The 22,124-nt window shown below is 36.1% G+C and overlaps 1 protein-coding gene across 2 annotated transcripts in view; it reads right to left on the bottom strand.

The window, feature by feature from the left end:
- The window catches only part of LOC148950378 (damage-control phosphatase 1-like), a 156,735-nt gene extending 145,824 nt beyond the window's left edge, over positions 1–10,911 (bottom strand). For both annotated transcript variants that reach the window (XM_089092361.1, XM_089092360.1), the window contains exons 1-2: positions 10,781–10,911; positions 5,245–5,350 (exon numbers count right to left, since the gene is read on the bottom strand). In XM_089092361.1, coding sequence (XP_088948487.1) covers positions 5,245–5,350; positions 10,781–10,872 — 198 coding nt within the window. In that variant the 5' untranslated portion in view covers positions 10,873–10,911. The remainder of the gene's footprint in view (positions 1–5,244; positions 5,351–10,780) is intronic.
- Positions 10,912–22,124: the final 11,213 nt, after the last annotated feature.

Here is a 22,124-nt window from a genome sequence, read left to right as displayed (position 1 = left end):
ATCAAAAGAGTGGGACAACCAGCTATATCTAATATTTACTGACTTCAAAAAGGCCTTTGATTTGTTTGACCAAGAAGTCTTTGTGCAGAGTCTTCAAGTATTATGGGGTGCCAGAAAAACTAGTGAGCATGATTATTTCCCTATATGAAGAGACTGAGTGCTGTGTTAAGACCAATAATGGCACAACCAGATTTTTCAACACCATGTCTGGTGTGCGTCAGGGATGTCTACTTTTTCCATTTCTTATTTTAGTTATAATTGACCACAAATTAAAGACGAAACTCTGGATCTGGCGTAAAAGTAAGCAGTAAGCAGCTCTCTGATTTAGATTTTGTGGATGATGTAGTCTTGGTAGAAGATTCTAAACAGAGGTTACAGCAGCTAATTGAAGCAATTATAGAAAATGCAGAAAATGTCAGACTAGCCATTAATGTTGAGAAATCAAAGAGCATGTCTGTCACAAGCTCAGCGCTTGTTCTGCATCACAAGAATCCAAATCTAGAACAGGTGAAGGATTTTAAATACCTGGGTAGTTGCATTGGTTGTGATGGTGAAATAATGACCAAGATTAGACGCAGAATCGGTCAGTCAACTGGAGCATTTGATATACTAAAACCAATTTGGAGGAGCAGCAAATATTCTTTACGACTGAAGTTATGTCTCTTCAGTAGCAAACTTCTCTCTATACTCCTCTACGCTTGTGAGTGCTGGAAAATGAATCAACAGCTCAAAAAGAGATTTCTTGCATTCTAAAATATGCGCCTAAGGAGAATTTTAAATAAAAGCTAGCAACAGAGTCGGCCTGAAGTCCGTGAAATGAGGAGGGTTGGGCTGTGGGCTTGCGACCCACACCCGGGACCTGCCCTCGGGGGAAAATCTAATTGCAACTGAAACATCAAGTTTTGGCCTCGGATTGAACCCCCTTTTGATGACAACCTCTGCATACCGAAGGAAAAGATTTATGAATGCAAAACAACACCTCAAAATCGGCTTCTGGAACGTCTGCACAATGTCTCAAGCCTCTGAGACTGAACAAGTGCTGAGAGCACTGCAAGATTACCACCTCGAGCTTTTGGCTCTGTCAGAGGTTTGATGGCTAGGATCTGGATCAAATAAGCTGGATGGAGATGCAACCATTATAGACAGCGGATCACAGCTAAAGCGTGAATTCGGAGTAGTCCTAATGACGATAAAACAGACTCCCCAAGCCCTTCTACAGTGGACGCCAGTATCACCTAGAATTCTGAAAGCCCGGTTCATCGGCGCGCATGCAAAACTGTCAGTAGTAGTATGCTACGCACCCACCAATGACGCCACCGACAAATCAAAAGACGAATTTTACAGAGCTCTCAACTCCGTAGCAAACGACACGGCATGACATAGCATGTTTTCTAGGAGAATTTAACGCGAAAGCCAGGAACGACTGATCCTTTTCCCCAGAGATTCTCGGCGAGCAAGGCTTGGGCCAGCGAAACAAAAACGAAGAACTACTTATCGACTTGGCACTCCTCAACGACCTTGTAATCAGAGGTACCCTATTTTCTCATCAGGATGTACACAAATATTCTTGGACATCTCCTGATGGCCACACCCGAAATCAGATTGACCATTGTCTTTGGAGCAAGAAGTGGAGATCAAGCCTACTTGATATAAAGGGATACAGAGGAGCTGACGTTGGCCTAGATCATAATCTGATGACAGCTAAAATCGCCTTAAACTGGAAATAAATAGAAACGCAAAAAAGGCTCCCTTAAACCCAGTCTTCCACTCGGAGAAACTGAGGGTGAGAAAATTCAAGCAAGCCTTTAATCTAGAGATGCAGAATATATTTGAAGCCTTGTCTTTACCAGATGATGCTGGTAGCAATCAATACTAGGAAAGCATAAAGTTGTGCTTTCACGATGCCACGAAATCCACCATTAGGTACAGCAAGAGCCCAAAGGACCAGTGGCTATCTGACCAAACATGGGAACTCATAGAGACAAGGGAAAAAGTAAAAGCATTAATTATCCAAGGACAAATCCGCAACCGACAGATCCTCAGTAACAATGAATACAGAGCCGCGGACAAAGCGGTAAAGAAGAGTGCCAGAAAAGACCAGAGAAACCTGCTGGAGCGGAAAGCAGCGCAGGCAGAAGAGGCAGCAAAGAGAGGTGACTCAAGACCCATCTATTAAATCATCAATAAGATTATTGGAAAGAAATCCTTTATTCAACATATACCAGTAAAAGACCCCTTGGGCATCCTGATAGCCGAGCAATCTGACGTAAACGAAGTCTGGGCCAGCCAGTTCAAGAAGCTGCTGAACAGACTTCTACCAGACGATCCCCCAGAGATTCCAGCAACAACACTGTTTTCCTTAAACATCAGCACGGATCCGCCGTCATCCACCAAAATTATAGCAGCAACAAAGAAGCTGAAAAATGGGAAGTTGCCTGGAGAATACAGGATATCCGCGGAAATGATAAAAGCGACTATTCTGACCTGCCTCAAGTTTTGGACAGCGGTGTTCGCAGTAATCTGGGCAACTGCCAAAATACCTTCAGATTGGAAACGTAGCAGCCTTGTGAGGATTTTTAAGAAAGAAGATGCGTTCCTCCCAGGCAACTGGCGAGGAATCTGCATGCTTTCCATAACGTGCAAATTGTTGACGCACATTTTACTGCAGAGAATCAGATCACAGCTCGACAGAAACCTTCGCGACGAGCAACATGGATTCTGACCAAACCATTCATGTGCAGACCTGATATTTACTCTATGGCTACTGATGGAAGAAAGCAGAGAATGGCGCTGTAAAATCTATAGGATATTTATTGATTTTGAGAAGGCATTTGACTCAGTAGACTGCCAAAATCTGTGGAAGATCCTACTGCATTATGGAATCCCTGAAAAGATAGTTTCACTGATCGTTGTGCTCTATGAAGATAGCGAGTGCTGTGTAAAGACATCAGATGGCCAAACTTGTTTCTTCAGCATTCTGTCAGGAGTAAACAAGGTTGCGTCTTGTCACCGCTTCTTTTTGTAAACATCATTGATTACATACTGCAAAGTACAAGCATAGACAGAATCTAGCTGAATCCCGAAATACACCTCAGCAATGTGGACTTCGCTGACGACATCGTCCTCCTGGAATCATGCAAGCGAAGACTCCAAGAACTCCTTGACAAAGTGAGGGAGAGAGGTGGCCAGGTTGGCCTGAAAACAAATAATAAAAAAAACAAAAAGCATGGCTACCACAGACTCATCCCTGAGCATCACTTGCAGAGACCAACACATAGAGTGAGTTGTTCATTTCAAATGCTTGGGAAGCATAATAAATAGCACCGGATCAACCACAAAAGAAGTGCTTACAAGAATTGGCCAAGCCATGGGGCCTTCAATAGATTATGGAAAGTTTGGTGGTCCCAAAGCTTCTGTATACAGCTAAAGCTATGACTCTTCAATAGCAATATTATGCCAGTGCTGCTTTATGCAGCCAAAACTTGACCCCTGAAGCAGGAACAAGATTCCTGCTTCATTCTCTGTCAATCATTTTCTCTGTCAGCAGTAAGCAAGGTTGCGTCTTGTCACCGCTTCTTTTCGTAATCGTCATTGATTACATACTGCAAAGTACAAGCATAGACAGAATCTAGCTGAATCCCGAAATACACCTCAGCAATGTAGACTTTGCTGACGACATCGCCCTCCTGGAATCATGCAAGCGAAGACTCCAAGAACTCCTTGACAAAGTGAGGGAGAGAGGTGGCCAGGTTGGCCTGAAAACAAATAATAAAAAAAACAAAAAGCATGGCTACCACAGACTCATCCCTGAGCATCAGTTGCAGAGACCAACACACAGAGCAAGTCGTTCATTTCAAATGCTTGGGAAGCATAATAAAAAGCGCCGGATCAACCACAAAAGAAGTGCTCACAAGAACTGGCCAAGCCATGGGGCCTTCAATAGATTATGGAAAGTTTGGTGGTCCCAAAGCTTCTCTATACAGCTAAAGCTATGACTCTTCAATAGCAATATTATGCCAGTGCTGCTTTATGCAGCCAAAACCTGACCCCTGAAGCAGGAACAAGAGAGAAGAATAATTGCTTTTGAAAACACATGTCTTAAACGAGATGGGCCAGCTTCTTGTGACATATATCATAAGAATTCACCAATGGAGATACCTTGGCCATGTACTAAGTATGGACAATCTCCAACTACCAAATGCAACACTCCATTGGCAACCATCGGTTCCACGCCGCAGTGGCAGACCCAGAAACACCCTGCGTTGAACTATCAGACAGATCTCCATAACCTGTACTCATCAATCCAACGTCAGTAGGAGGACGTAATGGCAGCAGCAAACCTATGGGAAGATTGGCGGTTCCTTCTTGATGCCCTGGGTACCTCTGGAGCCACAAGCAGATCTAAGGTCTAAGGTAACAGAGAGTCAGTAACTCTGAAATTCATACTAGAACCAGCCAGCCTCTCATTACTGTTGCTATAAGAAAGAAGAGGTGGACATATTTGGGACGTATACTCTGCATAAAAGAAGGCGGTCTTCCTTGGACAGTCTATGACTGGAAACCAGACAACAGAAGAAGACAAGGTTGTCCAAGAAACACGTGGCAGAAAACTTTTGACCAAGATCTGAGGACGGCTGAGACCTCATTATTACCTGAATGGGAAGATTTTACCCCTGCAGCATCGCTTTGGGACGAGTGGAGAGGCTTCGTCGATGCCCTATGCACCACTAATGGCTCTGGAAGAACTAAGGTCTAAGGCAAGAGGATAGATAATGTCCTTTCTTAAACAGACTTTAGCTTCTAGTTACATTTTAATTATAACTTCTACTTGAAAAGAAAAGTAGTCAGAAAAACACGATTTGCCCAGCTTTGTCTATTAGACACAGAAACATGAAAACTAAAGGTTAAGTAATTGGACATTAGAATTTTATCTCAAACTTTTGATATGGTGGGTAGGGGAAATACAGAAAAGAATACAAATTCAGCATATTTTCTTATTACTGACATATTTTCTTATCATCTGATAAGCCAAACAATAATTTACTGTTTGGTTATGGTATAAAAAAACACTGTAATGTCTTATATATAAAATACATTCACCTTACCCAGACCCCTAAGACAAAAGATTTAAAATAATTAGTTTAGTATAATAATTATCTGCTGATACACAATGCCATTTTAGAACGTTAGATGTAAACATACAGCTTGATAAATGTAAATATATAATAATAAACAGTAATATACCTTGCCAAATCTTGAAGCAAGCACTTCCCTTTTTCTGTACAGATAATCAATCAGCTTTGTTAAAATTATTGGCATCCTGTCTTTTACTGTTTTGTATGCAAAGCTCCTAGAAACAAAAACGTACATTGCAGTGACACCATTAAAAAAACATTGTTAATGAAAAAATTAAATATAAGGCCCCTGGGCAGCTTTCTTTCTCGGCAATCATTCTTGGCTAGAGCAACCACAGATATTGTGTAGAAGACAAAATTGTTTCATTGTTCTAATTTTACACTTTTGTCTCTTAGGTAGGGGGGGGGGGGGGGGAGGTGAGACAGTACATTGACAAACATTTATTCCATTTTTTATTTCTTATACATTATTGACTAATGTTTGCTAAGTACAACAGTTTTTACAAGTGTTAGTCCCATTAGTAATTATCCCATCATATTGTCTATTAGTTTTTTGAGTCTCCTGGGCTTCTAAATTAGCAACCAGCACTCTGATTTTAGATATCTTCAATTTTTTGGGCTCTGGAGCAAGATACTGTCCTATCTTTAGATATATCAAGGCTCAACCTGGATACCAAAGCACAAACTTTAGTTTTACTGAAAGAAGTTACAAAAGTCATACTTTAAAGCCAAAAATCTGTAGTATTTCAAATAGTCTTTGTATCCTTATTCATGAAATATAACAAAACATGATGATAAAATAACCTTTAGAAACAAAATTATGGGAACCTAACCCAACCATTAACCACCTGTGTAGTTGAGTGAGAAATACTATGATCTTGCTATATTTTAACTAAACATTTAATATGCAGAGGTGGTTAAGGGTTGCGTTAGATTCCCATAATTTTGCTTCTCAAGGTAATTGTATCATCATGTTTTGGTATATTTCATTAGGATTAACCTGACCTCACTTCTTGAGTGTGGTTCAAATAACCAACAAGTACCTGAATCCTTAAATAACAACTGTGATGAAAATTAAACACTATCAATGAAATGGGTATGTAATATGTTTTAGTATTGAACTTCTATATTGTAATATAAGCCTATCATTTGCAATAAATAAGATAGTAAATGCTTAAAAGTAAACTTTGATGACAATACAATTCTATTTTAGAAATATGTACAGTATTTGTTTTGATTTTGGCATCTGACTATATTGCAATATTACCAACATGTTGAGAGGCCCTGCCAGCAATTATAAAATGTCTACTTTATGTATTTAAATTATGATAGCTGCAGTGGAATGTTAAGGATTTTTACTTAGCGGCATTACATTACATTATCTGTTTACTAAAGAATATCAAAAAGATCCTGAGTCAAAAGAGGTGACACATGTCCATATATGCCAAGTTGGGATTGGGAAGGGTAGTGTTATAGTGGGAACAGACTCAAATGCATCAGTTTGCAAAATTAAGTCCCTGGGTTTGGGACCCACTTTGGCTCTCCAGGCATAAGAATTTATTTGCATAACCCTCATAACCCTTGCGTCACCCTCATAAATCCTTGCATAAACCTCACTTACATGTAATCTTTCCACCATTTCTGAAATATAAACTCAGTGTTTTGTGATTTTAGATGTCTACATTATAATATTGGCCTTAAATTCCTAATAAGAATGTTGGGTAATAAGAAGATCAATCAAGTGGACAGCTTAACCTACATAGGTAGTATTATTACTAAAGATGGTGGGTACAGCAAAGATGTTAAAAATAGAATAGCCAAGGCCAAGTGTATTTCTTCACAGTTGAAAAAGTTTGGAAGAATACAAACATAAGTCTGAAAACCAGGATTAGGATATTAGAAGCTTCAGTGATGATAAAGGTCAAGTATAGTTTTGAAGCATGGGGGCTCTGAAAAATGGAGGAGGATTGCTAGATGTTTTCCTGAGAAATTGCCTATGGATTATTTAGGTACCAAACTAACTGTCTGTATCTCAAACAGTAAGCTGTACATAAAACATGGTCCAATCCTCATTTCTAAGGCTATAATGAGAGAATGGCTGACATGGATAAGGCATGGTCTGTGGATGAAGGATGACAGATTACAAAAGATTATCCTTGTTGGCCAACCACCTAGGGGCAAACAAAAAACAGGTTGCCCTCAAATAGGGAGGGAAGACATCTCAAGTTTAGATTTAAGGGAAATAGTAACTTCTTAAAAGGGTCTAAAAAGGTTTTGAATAGATTGGGATGGAGGAGGAGTGTGTGTAGCTGTATTGGCCTCAGGCGGCTTGGTGCTGCAGTGAGGTGTTAGTAGTAGCAGTAGATGTTCTTATTTACCACATCTGATGGAAATCAAACACTTTTTGGAAAATATATAATAAGTGCTTAGTGATTTCTGAAAGTGCAACACAGGTGTCAGACTGGTTATCATCAAGTTCACTAGCCCTTCAAAATAGTTTTGGTGGATGTTAGACACCCATTGTGAAAAATGTACCTGGTGTGTTTGAATTAAGGACATTCATGTTGTAATCTTAACGATTTTTAATGATCAACATTTAAGCATTTAGAACCACTCCCTAAATAATTCCTGATCCAGATCAACAAACTTAGGGTGGGGTGGGTGAGGGGTGTAGGAAAGGGCCAAGGCCCAATTTTTAGTCGTTTGATGGCAAAGATTGAATATTATCTTTGCATGACCTAGATTTCAGCAGGGAACAAACTGACCACCTATTGTGAAACATGTACTTTGTGTTTTTTTATGTCTATATTTCAGTACTTAGCTTCAGATTTGGAGCAACAATCTTCAATAATTTTAATCTTCTTCTTCTTTTAAAAACAGCACCTGGAATCCATAATAGACTCCTTTTGGCTTCTAGAAGGTTTCATCTAAATACCCATTTAATACAACGAAAATCAACACAACCAACAGATAAACATTTTATTTTTTCTTTTGACATCACAGTAATTATTTAGTTTTTTCATTTTTTTTTTTTTCATTCTTCTTTCAATTCTTAAGGAATATAATACTCTTGGTTTTCATATAAAAAAAACAACTCATATAACAGAAAAAAAGTAAAATAAGAAACAATAGAGTTGGATGGCTTGTGGGAAGTATGAGTTCTCGAGCTGCCACAATCCCAGCAATTTAAGGCCCAGAGGCCAGATAGTACCTATTTGGCTCTTGCTACTCACTCTTGCTCTCTTCTGCACTCACTCTGCTTTCTTCAAACAATATTAGTATCCACGAGAAAATTAATTATGCTTTTGTGCAAGTATCTTTCATCTGATGCATTATAATTGGCTTTAAATAGCTTGTCAATATCTCTATTTGTCTTCAGTCCTTCAAATATACGTTTTATATTTGCTGCCAGGTAAGCTGTGCTGTCACATTCAAAAATTATATGTTGTAAAGTCTCAGGCACTTTTAAACAAAATCTGCAGTGTGGGTTATCCCTTTTATTCAATTCAAGTTCTTCCTTTCTTAAAATCAGAGAGTTACTCTTTATTCTGAAATAAAGAACATTAGTTTCCTGAAATGGGAAGATCAGAATAGGAGGTAAGAACCGTTTTTGAGGTATTCTATGTTGGGTTGTGTCACGTAGAGTAAGAGACTTGACGTTGATAGAAATGGGTGTATCCACTTTAGAATTTGCCAACAAATTAGCAATTTCATTATATTATATACCCTGATGACTTGGAACGTGCTGAAACTGGATGATAATATTTCTCTGTTGAAGGTGAAAGAGAAAGCTCTGAAGGTAATGCAAATCTAAGTGAGTCCAGTGCTGATTTGTGCACCCTTTACCAAATCATCTGTGTAGATTTGTAGGAAATCAGGATAATCATTTAAGACTTTCTGTCTAAAAACCAACTTAATCTGAGTAGGGAGAAAACTTGACTTCTTGTGCATTATAAGCTCAGTGCATACATGAATAGGATTAAACTTCCATTTTGGAGGCTGAAGATGTAAAATGCAGCTCAGTGCATCCTTATTCCAGTTGTAAACTAGTTTGGTGAAAAGAATCCAAGAGCAGATATGCCAGCTACCATTCATTGGACAATTATTACTAAAAGTTTTTGAAAAAAAACCATGCAAATGAACAATTGCTTGGATTTTTGTGCAATACTTGGTTACCAGCATGTTCCTCCTTTCTTACACTGACAACATACCAATTAGTGCCCAGTCCTTATGACTTGGGGTATGGCTGTGAAAACCCAAGGCTATTTTTATTGCCATGTTTTGGAGGGTTTTCAATTTTGCTAAACTTGTTTTGCACCATCCAATGTATGCTTCAATACCATACTCAATCTTTGACTGGATAAACCTTTTGTAAAAATCAAGTAGGACTGTTGGTGAGCTGGCCCATTTAGTAGTAGCTAAACGTTTTAAAAGAAAAGGCCTTTTCATGCAAGACTTTTTAACAAAATCATTATGGTTTTTCCAAGTCAAACAATGGTCCAAATGGATACCAAGAAGTTTGGGAGAACAGTTGTAATCAATTTCATTTCCATTTATCCATATTTGGGGAGGGACAAATTCTTTTCTTTTTTAGTGATAAGGCAGAGTTATTAAGGATCACAGCTTATATAAATGCTGAATAATCAAGAGTCAATTTAGGGGCAACATGTCTAATCAAATTGGTGATAGTGAATGGACTGCAGGCCCAAGGAACTTCCTTAACTCAAAATTTATTTCCAGTATGGTACTTTTAAAAGGTGCATAATATTATTTATTAAAAAAGAACTTTACTCTTTCAAATACAGCCAGAGGCCTAAGCCTAGTTAATTGGTAGTGGGTTGGGTTAACAAAATGTGAAGTATAATGTTTATAAAATATATATTTGCATATTCTAAATATAATATAAAACACAACAATATACTCACTGCATAATCAGAAATGAATTTGTTTTTCTTTTTTACCAATTCAATGTCCTTTTCAGGAATGAATAACAATACAAAGACTATTTGAAATACTGTAGATTTTGGGCTTTAAAGTATGACTTTTCTAGTTTCTTTCAGTGAAACTAAAGTTTGTGCTTTGGTATCCAGGTTGGGCCTTGATAGATCTAAAGATAGGACAGTATCTTGCCAATTCTAGTGCCCAAAAAATTGAAGATATCTAAAACCAGAGTGCTGGTTGCTATTTTTGATGCCCAGGAAACTAAAAAAACTAATAGACAATATAATGGCAAATTTGATAATTACCAATGGGACCAACACCTGTAAAAACTGTTTTACTTAGCAAACATTAGTCTTTAAGGTAGAAAAAATAAAATATGGAATAAATGTTTGTTGATGTACTGTCTCACCCCCCCCCCCCTGAGAGACAAAAATGGAAGGTTAGAACAATGAAACAATTTTGTCTGTTGTCTTCTACAAAATATTTGTAGTTGCTCTAGCCAAGAATGATTGCAGGAACAGGGGAACCTGCCTAGGTTACCTAACAAGAAGGGCAACCAATGACCACTGAAGCCTCCCCCTGCCTATAAAATGACTATGTCATCCCAATAAAAAGATTAACTCTTAAAACAAAACAGGGGGGAAGGCTGCAACTTAAGGTAATTGATTTCCAAGTTCAAACTGACTTAGAGAAGTAGATCTAACCCTTTGCAAGATGCACTCAGTGCACAAGGTATAGCAGTTTCCCACTCAATAGAGGGAGTGGTTTTTTTTATTTCCTCTATATGTGATTCCATGATCAATTTCTAATGCTTATAGACTTCAAAAATATTGGCGGTTAGATCACTGTTGTACTTGCACTTTTGAAACAATCTGTAAAACCTTGACAATTTTCGGGAGAAAATCGGGAAATGGCTCAGGATTTAGTAGAATTTTCAGTAAGAATGTTTTTTTATTTTGTATTAAGTTTTCGAAGGTGTTCGAGCGATTCGCGAATAAAGTACCACATTCTAAAAGTTCAGACTGCAGATCTACTGGGGCCATCTGCGATTCTGGAAAGAAAAACAGGATTTCGTCGATCAACTTTATCAAACCTGACAAAGGGAAGCAGCTAGAAGCTTGAAAAAATAATTAAATGCATTTAATTTTCAAACTTATTACAGTCATATTTCATTCAGACTCTAAGGCTGTTTAAATAAGACAATTTTCTTCATCGACCGCTACTTTTTCTCATCCTTTCAGGCTCTTCACGAGAGCCCGCTATGATCAGGACAGGGACAGAAAATCTGGACGAATTACGGACACCAGGCCTTTAACCATTGAGTCTGAGTTAAGCGGATAAAATTTGTTTTACCACCATCCCCAAACAGTTATTCACAAATGATAAAGAGAAAACGTCAAGTCGCAGTAACTTAATATTCATATAACTGAAAAAAAAAGTATAACAATTAGCAAAACTTTCAAATAAATATACCACAATACATTCATAATCTGTTTTTATTACATGACTTTTTACGTGAACATTCCACTCTGATCCTGCGGTAATTCAGCTGTCATGGGTGCCAATAAGGGGAAAAGGAGGGGGCGCCAGCCCCCTCCTGGCTGAATGATGCTGCCCTATATTTTATATTTTTATTTTGAGATGTCTATTATATAGCATTAAAACTGACAATTAGACCAGGTAAGCTCCCCCTGGAATTCAACCTATGGGCGCTCATGTCAGCTGCGCTGGCAGACGCTACTACTCCTTTTAGCCTCTTTCTGAGGGGCTGGTCAACCGTCAGTGGGTCTACTATAACTCCAGCTCGTTTCATTCCAAGTTTCGGCTGAATTTTGGAAGCCAGAGTTATCGTTGTCAAACGATTCCTTCTGTCTGTCCTTACTTCCTTGAGTAAGCTGATCAGTCTTTCTGAAGATACGCTCGAAAATGGCAAAGACAACAAGTACTGTACAAACTATGCTAAGTTTGGAAACCGATTGTTTCCACGGTGGTCCCTCGCACTCAAAGCCAATTTTCAGTAATCCACGGTTGTAACAGTTACTGTTTCATCATCATTGACACTATCGGAGTTTTCCCGCCACTTTTTGTCAATGACAATTCTCGATCACCCTAGCAGTGAGTAAATATGGGCCAAGGGTGGGTGGGGTTAGTGACTAAGCGTTTTAGGAATCATTAGAACTAACCACCCTATAGATATCATCGTTAAAACTGATTCACTTCTTTATCTGAATGATAGCCTCTGTAAAACTCGGGAGCTGACAAATAAATTTTTTCAGTCTCGGCTTTTAGCTTCTCCTTTTGGTCAGCAGGCTGATCACTAGTACTCACATCACTGGTCAACTTGGCAAAGTCTTCTGCTACATCTAAGCTGAAGGAAATAGTTTTCAGAGGGAAGTACTGCAAACTATTTTCAGGATCAACGGTCATTCCCTTTTCTTGAACATACTTTTTGTCATGAGATTTTGTGACGAAGTCTATACATGTTTCACTGTCTTTTCTTTCAAAACATGAAACAGTGGGGCATCTGCTTGGGACATTGTATTAAACTCTGTTAATAGTCCAAGAATGTACTCCATAAACATCACCATGACTATCATAAGTGGATTCTATAATGCATTTAATACAAGTTCATTTCCATATGTGGGGTCCTCAACTTCCAAATTCCTGAAATAAAGCTTCAGAAGTTACCAAAGGTGAAAAATCTGTTTTACATATGCATGAACTGAGAGCCATATTATTTGTCCAGGTGCAAGAATTTTCAGCCGGTTCATGTTGAAAAACTCCTGAAACTCTCCATAAGTGCTGACTCGTTTTTCACTGTTTGCAAAATGATTATAAATCGTCCTGCATAGATCTTCCAATGTTTTTGGATGCCTTTTACAAGTATAATATGACACAAGATGGATCTGGTGGCAACTACACTTCACGAAAGTAACCTCTGGGTATTTTCCTTTATAAGTGAAGAAACAGAGTGATGGGCCCCAATCATAATGCTTGCAGTATCACTGCAGAAACCAATCCAATTGGTTAGTGGAACTCCATCTTTTTGTCGGACTTGCAGAGAATTCTTCAGTTTTGAGAATAGGATTTCCGCAGTTCCGTCGTGGCATTCAATAAGGTCAATTAAATCCACCTCTGTTTCCAAATTTTCTTTTGAAAAACTAACACAGATGGCCAACTGTTTAGCAATTGCAACATCAATCGTCTCGTCAACAATGATCGAAAAAGGTTTTTTTTTCAAAGACTCAACCAGCATGTCCTTGAAATACGCTGGATGGCCATGACTGACCATGTTTGTCAAGTTCTGTTTACCCAATCTTACTTTATCAGTAACATTATTATGTGACATATTTTTCAGGAATGGGACTAACTTGTCAATCATCAAAAATGGCAAATTGTTTTCAATAAGAAATGCTGCAATTTTCACCTCTGTATCTTGTACTGGATCATTTGATGCAAACCCCAGGAGCTGAGTTAAAAGCTTTGGAACTGAAATTGAAGCTTTGAGGTTCTTCTTGTTTTTCTCTGACTGGGAATGTTTTCTCAAATCTGTCTTCCCTTCTTCTTATGAAAGTTTGACTTAGCATGCCAAGCACCAAGCCGATTATCCTTTAGATTTCTTTGTTAACCAACCATCAAATTCTTCATTCTCCCATTACTTTAAATATTTTTGGTTATATGTTCATTCTTATTTCGAATCTGAAAAGTCTTCTTGTAAATCCATCTTACCCCAGGCCTAAAAGAGGTATGAGTAAGAAAGAGATACTAAAGTGAAAACTTGTCAGATTTTAATAAGTCCTACCAGGTAGAAGTGAAATTTTTTCTAGGCCACTTAAGTTAAAGATTGGCTGGGGAAAGGTTTGTCAATAGTTGCTGTTCCAGCTTTTGAAAGGGGAGGCTATTCTAGAATGGTTTAGCAGTTGGTGAACCCTGATGACACAGTCTAAAGCAACTGGAACCCCTTAATGTTAAGTCCCTCAGTACTGGATCCACAAAAAGGGGCTTTCCAATTTCTTGAAACCACTAAGATAAAGAAAACTGCTTTTTTAAATTTGAAAATTTACTGTCCAAACTTCAACACAGAAGTATAACTGGTAGTAACCAGAAGCTTAATTAACACTATTATTGATTATAATTTACGTTATAAAAAGAAAGGAACAGAACAGAGAAGTTTCATGAGAGAGAAAGCAGTAGGGAAACAAAAAAAATATGAATAAATTCAAAAAATACTGTCACTCTCCTTCTAATATTAAAAACGAGTAAGTAACCCTGTGTTGCCTGAACGCTCACAGGGAATTTAATAAATTCTGTGAAGATTTTTGTTTATTTAGGGTTAGCCTAGGGTGAACTCGTCAGTACCGGAGCAGATGGCAATCAGGGGTTCTTAAGAAAATAGTTACTTTTAGATGGAAACAATTGAGTTTAATATTTGAAATTTCTGCAAAGGACTTTGTTTTTAATATGTATGGGTTAAAAGATTACTCTCTAGTTATATTTTGTAGATGACCAAAGTGCAAAAGATTATTTGTGTGTGTGTATTTAATTGGTTAAATATTACTAATTTTTGTTTTTTAAAGCTATGCATAATTAAAATTTAAAAGTAAAATTATAATAAGAATTAAGCCTAAAACAGCTACTTTTGATTAGAATACTTTTCATTTGTTAAGATTGTCATCTGTTCAATTCAGTTCAAGTATTGGTATACATTGGGACCTGAAACTACCAATTAGAGGAGTGCTATGTGGGTTAACATAAGCCGCGAGTTTATAACTGACAAACTAAGAAAGAAAAAAAGACCAAACCCAAAAGACTTGGGCAAGAGATTTTCTTTAAGCCATCCATTGCCTTCAGTTCGACAGAGCAACTGCAGACAAAGTCTAATTTTTCTCATATTTCTTTCAATTTGTAGTAACTTCGGATCATTTTGAACCTACTGAATCAGCTGGACCCACATAGTGCTAGTTTCCATCTTTTTGATGCAAACCGACACCTGCGGTTAGCTTATGAATTGAAAAAATTAATTAATTACAAACTTTGAAGGCGTTTAAACGATTAAAACAGAAAATCAGTGCAACCACTGTGGAATGGATAAAGGGCATTTTTCATAAATATGCCGATAAATTCAAATCGCTCTGCCTCAACTGCCTGGGACGTTAGAAAAAATCCCTAAAAGACCACAGACATCAGCCAGGTAATTAAAAAAAAAAGAAAAAAAATGACCGCAAAGTAACATTTTCCGGGGATTAAGTTTTTGGGAGATTTTCGGTAGATTCGGTATCATCTTTTTTATCAGAAAATGGACTAGAAATTTGGTAAATGTCCCGAAAAATCGGGGAACCTCGAAACACTGGAAAGATTGTCCAACCCTTGGATGCATTCCGCGTCCCGATCATAATAACTGATAGATAATTTTGGGTCGGCCTGGGTACACGTAACTGATTTCGGGAACCGATTTCCAAATCAGCGCCGATTTTAAAAGAAACCAGCGTTGATTTGAGCTTAAAAAATTTTTAGCTTTCGGCACAGATTTTCATCATGATCATATAAACAAATCCCAAAACAAATAAAGGGCTGGGAAAACTTAGCTAATTTCGGGAACTGATTTCCAAATCAGCGCAGATTTTGAAAGAAATCACCTTGAAAAAAATTGAATGAAATCGGTTCCCGAAATCAGTTACGTGTGCCTAGCCCTTTACCGCTATCGTTTGTCCACTGATGCCACAGTTTATAGAATTAGCAGTATGATCATTCCCTATCTCACCCATTATAAAAACCCGGACCGAGGTGCAAGTGCTCCAAAAAACCTATAAACATAAGCGGCATTAGATCTTTTCACGGGTAGACAAGTCAGATCTCTCTTGAACGCGAAACTTGGCTTCAACGTTGGAACACTAATTTTGAAGAAACTAATTTTAAATTAATTTATTCCAATACATACATGAAAATCGGTAATTAGTAGTGCAATGTTATTATTAGATGTTTTTAGGAATTAAAAGTAGGTTTTGAAGTCTCAAGTTGGTTTCAAAGGTATTTTGAGAAAGTTTCTGCCAAAATACGTGTTTCAGGGTAATTGGAACGCTGATGGCAGATCAAATGAGAGGAGCTGTTTGTACGCGCCGATATAAATATATATATATATATATATATATATATATATATATATATATATATATATATATATATATATATATATATATATATATATATATATATATAATTAGTTCAGATGTTTATAGGAATTACAAGTAGGTTTCGAAGTCTCGAATTGGTCTCAATCAGGAACCCTTATCGCTATCTAAATTCACAAAGTGCAAAGATTTTCAAACAGAGGTGTTTATTGTTTAAAGTTCAGGAAAGGTCTGCCCATTTCATACGAAAACATTGATTGAAAACGAAACTAGTCTTATCTAGGCTCTCCGCCAAAACAGGTAACTAGACTTTTCAAATATCACAGGAACTACAATCTGAGAAAATAAATATTACGACGTGAAAAAAAAATGATAAACTATCCAGTTGCAGATCCAGAGGGGGGGTGAGGGGTACCCCATATCGTAGTTTAAAGTAGTGTAATCTACTTAATTAACGCAAGCTTGCATTAATTAAACTTGCTCCTAACGCACGTTTATCGGATCAACCTATTTTGCGCCCCCCCCCCCTAAAAAAATCCTGGATCCACCCCTGAAACCATCATTCCACCATTTATTAGAAGAAAAAAAATTCTTTATGGTAGCAAATTTTATCAATCCCTTGCCCCCTTTTTTATGAAAAACAGCACAGGTTAGTAAGCTTATTAAACTGTATGTAGATAATATATTGTCCTAATCTTTACATGATCTAAGTAAAACAAGCGGGATGGGACACCTGCAAAATACATGGCCGACACACCTATTGTTTTTCTGCTTTTGCAATTTTGAATAATGCACTTTCTAACTATTTCTCATTGACTGACGCAAACACATTGATCCATAACTGCACAAATAAGTGGGAGGAGCTTTTTGTTCGCATCGAGAATGAAGAGCCAGAAATTCTATAAACTGTGACTGACTGGTTCCCGAAATCAGCTACAGGCCTGTTTTTTAATAAAATCATCATTCTTCGTCATTCCCCATCATTCCACAGTTCGTATGTTTTTAAATGGAATGATTGTAACTTTTGTTAACAGAGGAATGTGCGATTTTATCATGTTTTATTTAGAATTTACCACAATTTTCAAAAAATCATAATATGTCTGTGTTGGTAAGTAGCAATATCCTCCAAAAATGTGCAATTAGTCTTAGTTTACAAGTTTTCTTGTCATATTTACAAGTTGAATTTCATTAAGGGTCTAGATTCTACCTGGTTGATAACAAATTAGGCTATGCCTATATGAAACCTTTGTGTGGGGATATAGCCTGGTAAAGTGTTGCTGGAACAAAGGCAGTCATGATCGCTGTTTGAATTAATCATCCTTAGATTTATGTGAGATTCTTAGCAGGATTCTGGAACACATTTATAAAACTAATAAAACCTTAGTTTAGGTTAGACTCTAGAGGAGGGTTAAATTTACTAAAACCCCCCAGTGTTTGGCAAATACATAATCTTTGACAAGTAGGCTATCCTGATCAAAATACAGCCATCATAAACATTTAAAACAGGTCCCAAATTTCGGGCATAGTGTATAGGTTTAGGCAGTTGGTATTGGTTGTAAATTTGCAGGTGGCACAATAATTTAGCTAGGATGAAAGTAAATACATCACTTGATGTATTTCCTTTGGGGCCTCTTAAAGGGGCCCCAAAGGTATTTCATTTTTGTAACCACACAAAGAAGTTATCAACAGTAGTTAAGTTACTGAAAAGTTGTTAAAAACATATCACTAATTTATAAATAAGTTGTTCAAGAGTAATATATTCCAAAAATACTTATTTATAACAATCAAACCTCATTTATTGGGCAACACCAATATAAACTGTTTTCCTAATGTTTCAAGTTTTCAAATGCTGTCAACAAAAGAAGCACTGATTTTTGAATTTTGTAATTTTGTTGTAAAAATTTCTAGGTATATATTTGCACATTAAGCTGGTGGGGGTGGGTAAATTTCAAGGTAACTTTGCAGTGGACCTTGTAATCTACTAGAATGAAAGTGAAAACATCATTTGATACTTTTTATGCTCTTTTTATACCCGTGTATTTGTGACTCATGGAATAACTCTTATTTATTTGTTTGTTGTCAAACAGATTTATTCTGATTAATGTACCGGGTTTTTGTCATTTGACCTTGTCTCTCCAGCATTTACCCTCTATTTATGTCTATTTTGTACAGATATTTTAAAATTAAACCTTGAACCTCATAATTCATATAAAATACCTTTAGGGCCCCTTTAAGGGCTCAAGATGCAATGTGCAACAGAAGCAATTATTGAATTATGAAAGAGCATAAAAAAAGGCATCAAATAATGTTTTCACTTTCATCCTAGCTAAATTTTTGTGCCCCCTGCAAATTTAACATGTTAGCTAATGACAAGATTAGGCTGGCTGGGATTTGCTGGCAACATTGTTGAATTTTTTTTTTTTTAAAACAAAATGCATATCATAGAAGAATAATTTAATTGTTATGGTGTTTTCTATTAGCTTTTTGATACTTGGCCTATATTTAGGATCCTTAGGGATAGAGTGCATTTGTAAGCAAATTATTTATTTTAGGCAATTTAAGAAAAGCATAAAAAACAGAACTCGTTAATACTTTTACCTTGTCTCTTGGTTAGTTATGGAATCTAGTTGGCTATCCAATATATTCAGGTTATAAAAGTTTGCTTCTCACCATTTAAACTTTGACAAAAGTTATCCCTTGCCTTACAACCTAGACTATTTAAATACAATTACTCTGCACATGAATTTTGTCAAAAATAAAATAGTCTGCTTAATATTGAGATACTTTGTTCCAACTTTAAGATCCAGTGTTCCAATAATGCTACCAATTAATTCCTTATTTTATGCTGTTTTCAATTATCTTCATCAGTTATTTACAATGCATCACACCTGCATCTTTTCTTGTATCAGGTGTAGCCCTAGTAAAAAATTGTTTAAAAAAGTGTTTAAAAATCTTTTAGTTCTGCATTCCTGGTCTCTTGAAAGAAACATTGTAAAACTTTAGAATATTCTAAAATACTTTCTAATATTGGTATACCAATAAACCTTACCCATTGCCTACTCCTCCTTGTCAAAATATGTACCCTGAATTTTTAGTTGCTCATGACTTCATGAATTGCTGTCTTATATGTTGTAATGTTTAGTGTAACAAGGTTAGTAACGCTTACTGCATTTAGTATTAATATATAAATTTAACAGAAGATTCATCATATGGAAATTTTATTGCATATGTACACTTCAGGTTATATATTTAATTATTATTGGGGGGGGGGGGGGAGTTGGATGTTAGACCTTAAGGAATGATAATAGGAAGTATTTTAGAATTTTGAAAGGATAAGTAAAGTTTTATCAATACATTCATCAATCAAACATTTAACTACCCCCTGCAAGGCTATATAGCCTAAAATTGTTGAATATTGCTGGATAAATGCTACTTTGGAAATTTATATGGCCTTTGAAGGTAAACTTGAAAGTCTGACTCAAGTCTAATTTTACTTGAAATTAAGACACTAGTCAACGCTTACTCTCATTTAATACAAATGTTATAGAACAATGTTTTATCCTTTTTTTATCAATCTAGAATCATCTTGAAAAGAAGATATCAAACTTTTGCTGCCAATAAGACAATGCAACATAATTTAAAAATCCAAATATATTTTCATTAAATCAGATACATATATAAGATAATAATAATCAAAAACAAATGATGTGCCCTAAAAGAAACATAAATGGTATGTGCTCAAATTTATACCAAAATAATTGTATAGGAAATTATAATACTTAAAATAAACTTGTTGCAGTTACAGGGAAAGCAAAAAAAAGCTGACTGATGTAGAAATGGTCCAGAGCAAATGTAAAACAAAATCTTATTGCATGACTGGGCTCATTATTTAGGAGGTGGTAGTGTCAAATTTTCCACACTAGTTTTTGATAAATTTATATAAATGCAACTAAAAAATACACCAAACTAAATTCTAACAACACCAAGAAGATAAAAAATTATTCTGAATCTGAAGAAGATTTGGGATGGTTTCTTTTTCTGGTTACTTTAGATTCTTTTTGCTGCTCAAAATACTCTTAAAAATTGATTGCCTTGCTTGAGCATTTGTTTTAGGTCATTTTTCATTTGTTAAGATTTTCTAAACAAGGTTCCTATAATTTGGAAAATTTTGTATCCATCTCATTGACATTCTTTGGCATTTCAGCCAACTCATTAATTTTCTCTTTTTTAGTTGTATTTGGAGAATTATTTGTCTTCTTTTGTATCTCTATTGTGACTGAAGCTGGTGGAGTTGAGGCCAGGGTTTCAAAATTAAAAGAAGTTGAAGATGAGGCTTCAAAATTAACTGAAATAGTAGAAGTTGAAGCTGAGCCTTCTAAATTTTTCCTACTTTCAGTATCAGATGATGCTGCAGTGTCAGTGGCCAAAATCAATGCATCATTTATTGTACAAGTTTTGGACACAAGATTTTAAGTGAATTTATATTAGGAGTTTCCTTACTGTTAAGAAGTAACAGAAGGTTAACGCTGTGTTCTTCCCCTTGATTGCATCAATTTCATCAAAAATGGGGGGGGGGGGGGGGTTATCAACAGGAGATGACACTCTCAGCCAGTAAGTATTATTGTATTTTCTATGTATTTTTTTTAATTACCCCATTTGTCAGCTATTTTCTCATTGGATATCTTCCTAAGTAAACTCCATTGTTGGTCAAATCATGAGCTATAGATTTGTAAATTGAATCATTAGTTTTCTTTTTCCCTTTGAACTGTAACTGGATATCCTCCCTCTGAATTATTGAAAGTAATAAATGTGTTGCTGTATTATCATTGTTTATTGATGAATCTTTTGTCCAGAGTTCTTGTACCTCAGTAGGTTCTGCACTCCCAGTGGTACCTCAAAGACTTCATCTGGCTTTCTAGTACTTAATTCTTGGGAGTTAGTAGTATTGATGATGAGCCGTGGGTCAATCCCTCTTTGGACAAAAGTATTTTCAACATATACTTGATCTCCTTAAAAATGAAATGATATTTAGTATGCTATATATGAGACAAACTATTTTAACAAAAGAAATGTTTAAATGGTTCAAAAATTTACATAAAAGGACTAAAGTTTGCTAACATTTATTACTTTGCTACATTACTTTTACATGGGCTAATTAAGCATTTTTGTTCTTAAATAAATTTAGATTGATTTGTTATAGGCCACCATTTATGTTTTGATTATTGACTACTCAAAAATTTGTCACATTAACCCTTTTTTTGTCTCTATTATTGATTAGCCAGTGGTGCCAGAAGGAACATCTTCAGATGAAGGGGAAGCAGGGAGGGGGTGGCTAGGAGTTTATTTTGCTCATTGGCTGTTCATTTTACATATCAGTGCTCAGACCTCTCTAAACAATACCTCTCAACAAAATTATATATATATATATATATATATATATATATATATATATATATATATATATATATATATATATATATATATAAAAGTGATCACTTGGTATTGGTGATATCACTAAATTGTGTGGTAGGTCATTCTGATATTCCAAATCATTCTCCCAAATATGATTATGGTAGAGGAAATTACATTGCATTTTCAGATTATATTTCATCTCTTTCTATACGTGAGGAGTTACAGCAATGTAATGCTAATGTTGATACATCTTTTGATTTTATTAAGCAGGCCCTTATAGAAGGTAAAAATCAATATGTACCAACTTATACTAGTAAACAGTTTTTTTAAAAATAAACAGATCCTTACTTGGTATATTGTACAAATGCTAAAAGAAAAAGGTGATAGGTGGCATCAACATTTAAGATTTACAACCTTAGATTCTTGGTCAAATTATAAAAGAGCATGAAATAGAGCAACTAAATTCTTTCGTTTAAATCGTCAAGAGGTGGAGACAAATGTTACAGCA

The sequence above is a fragment of the Artemia sp. Qi Xiang Cuo genome, chromosome 7 (genome assembly GCF_049724085.1).
Source record: "Artemia sp. Qi Xiang Cuo chromosome 7, ASM4972408v1, whole genome shotgun sequence".
In the NCBI taxonomy this organism is placed as follows: Eukaryota; Metazoa; Arthropoda; class Branchiopoda; order Anostraca; family Artemiidae; genus Artemia; species Artemia sp. Qi Xiang Cuo.
Note: the sequence above shows the minus strand (reverse complement) of the source record. Positions and strands in the feature narration are given on the sequence as shown.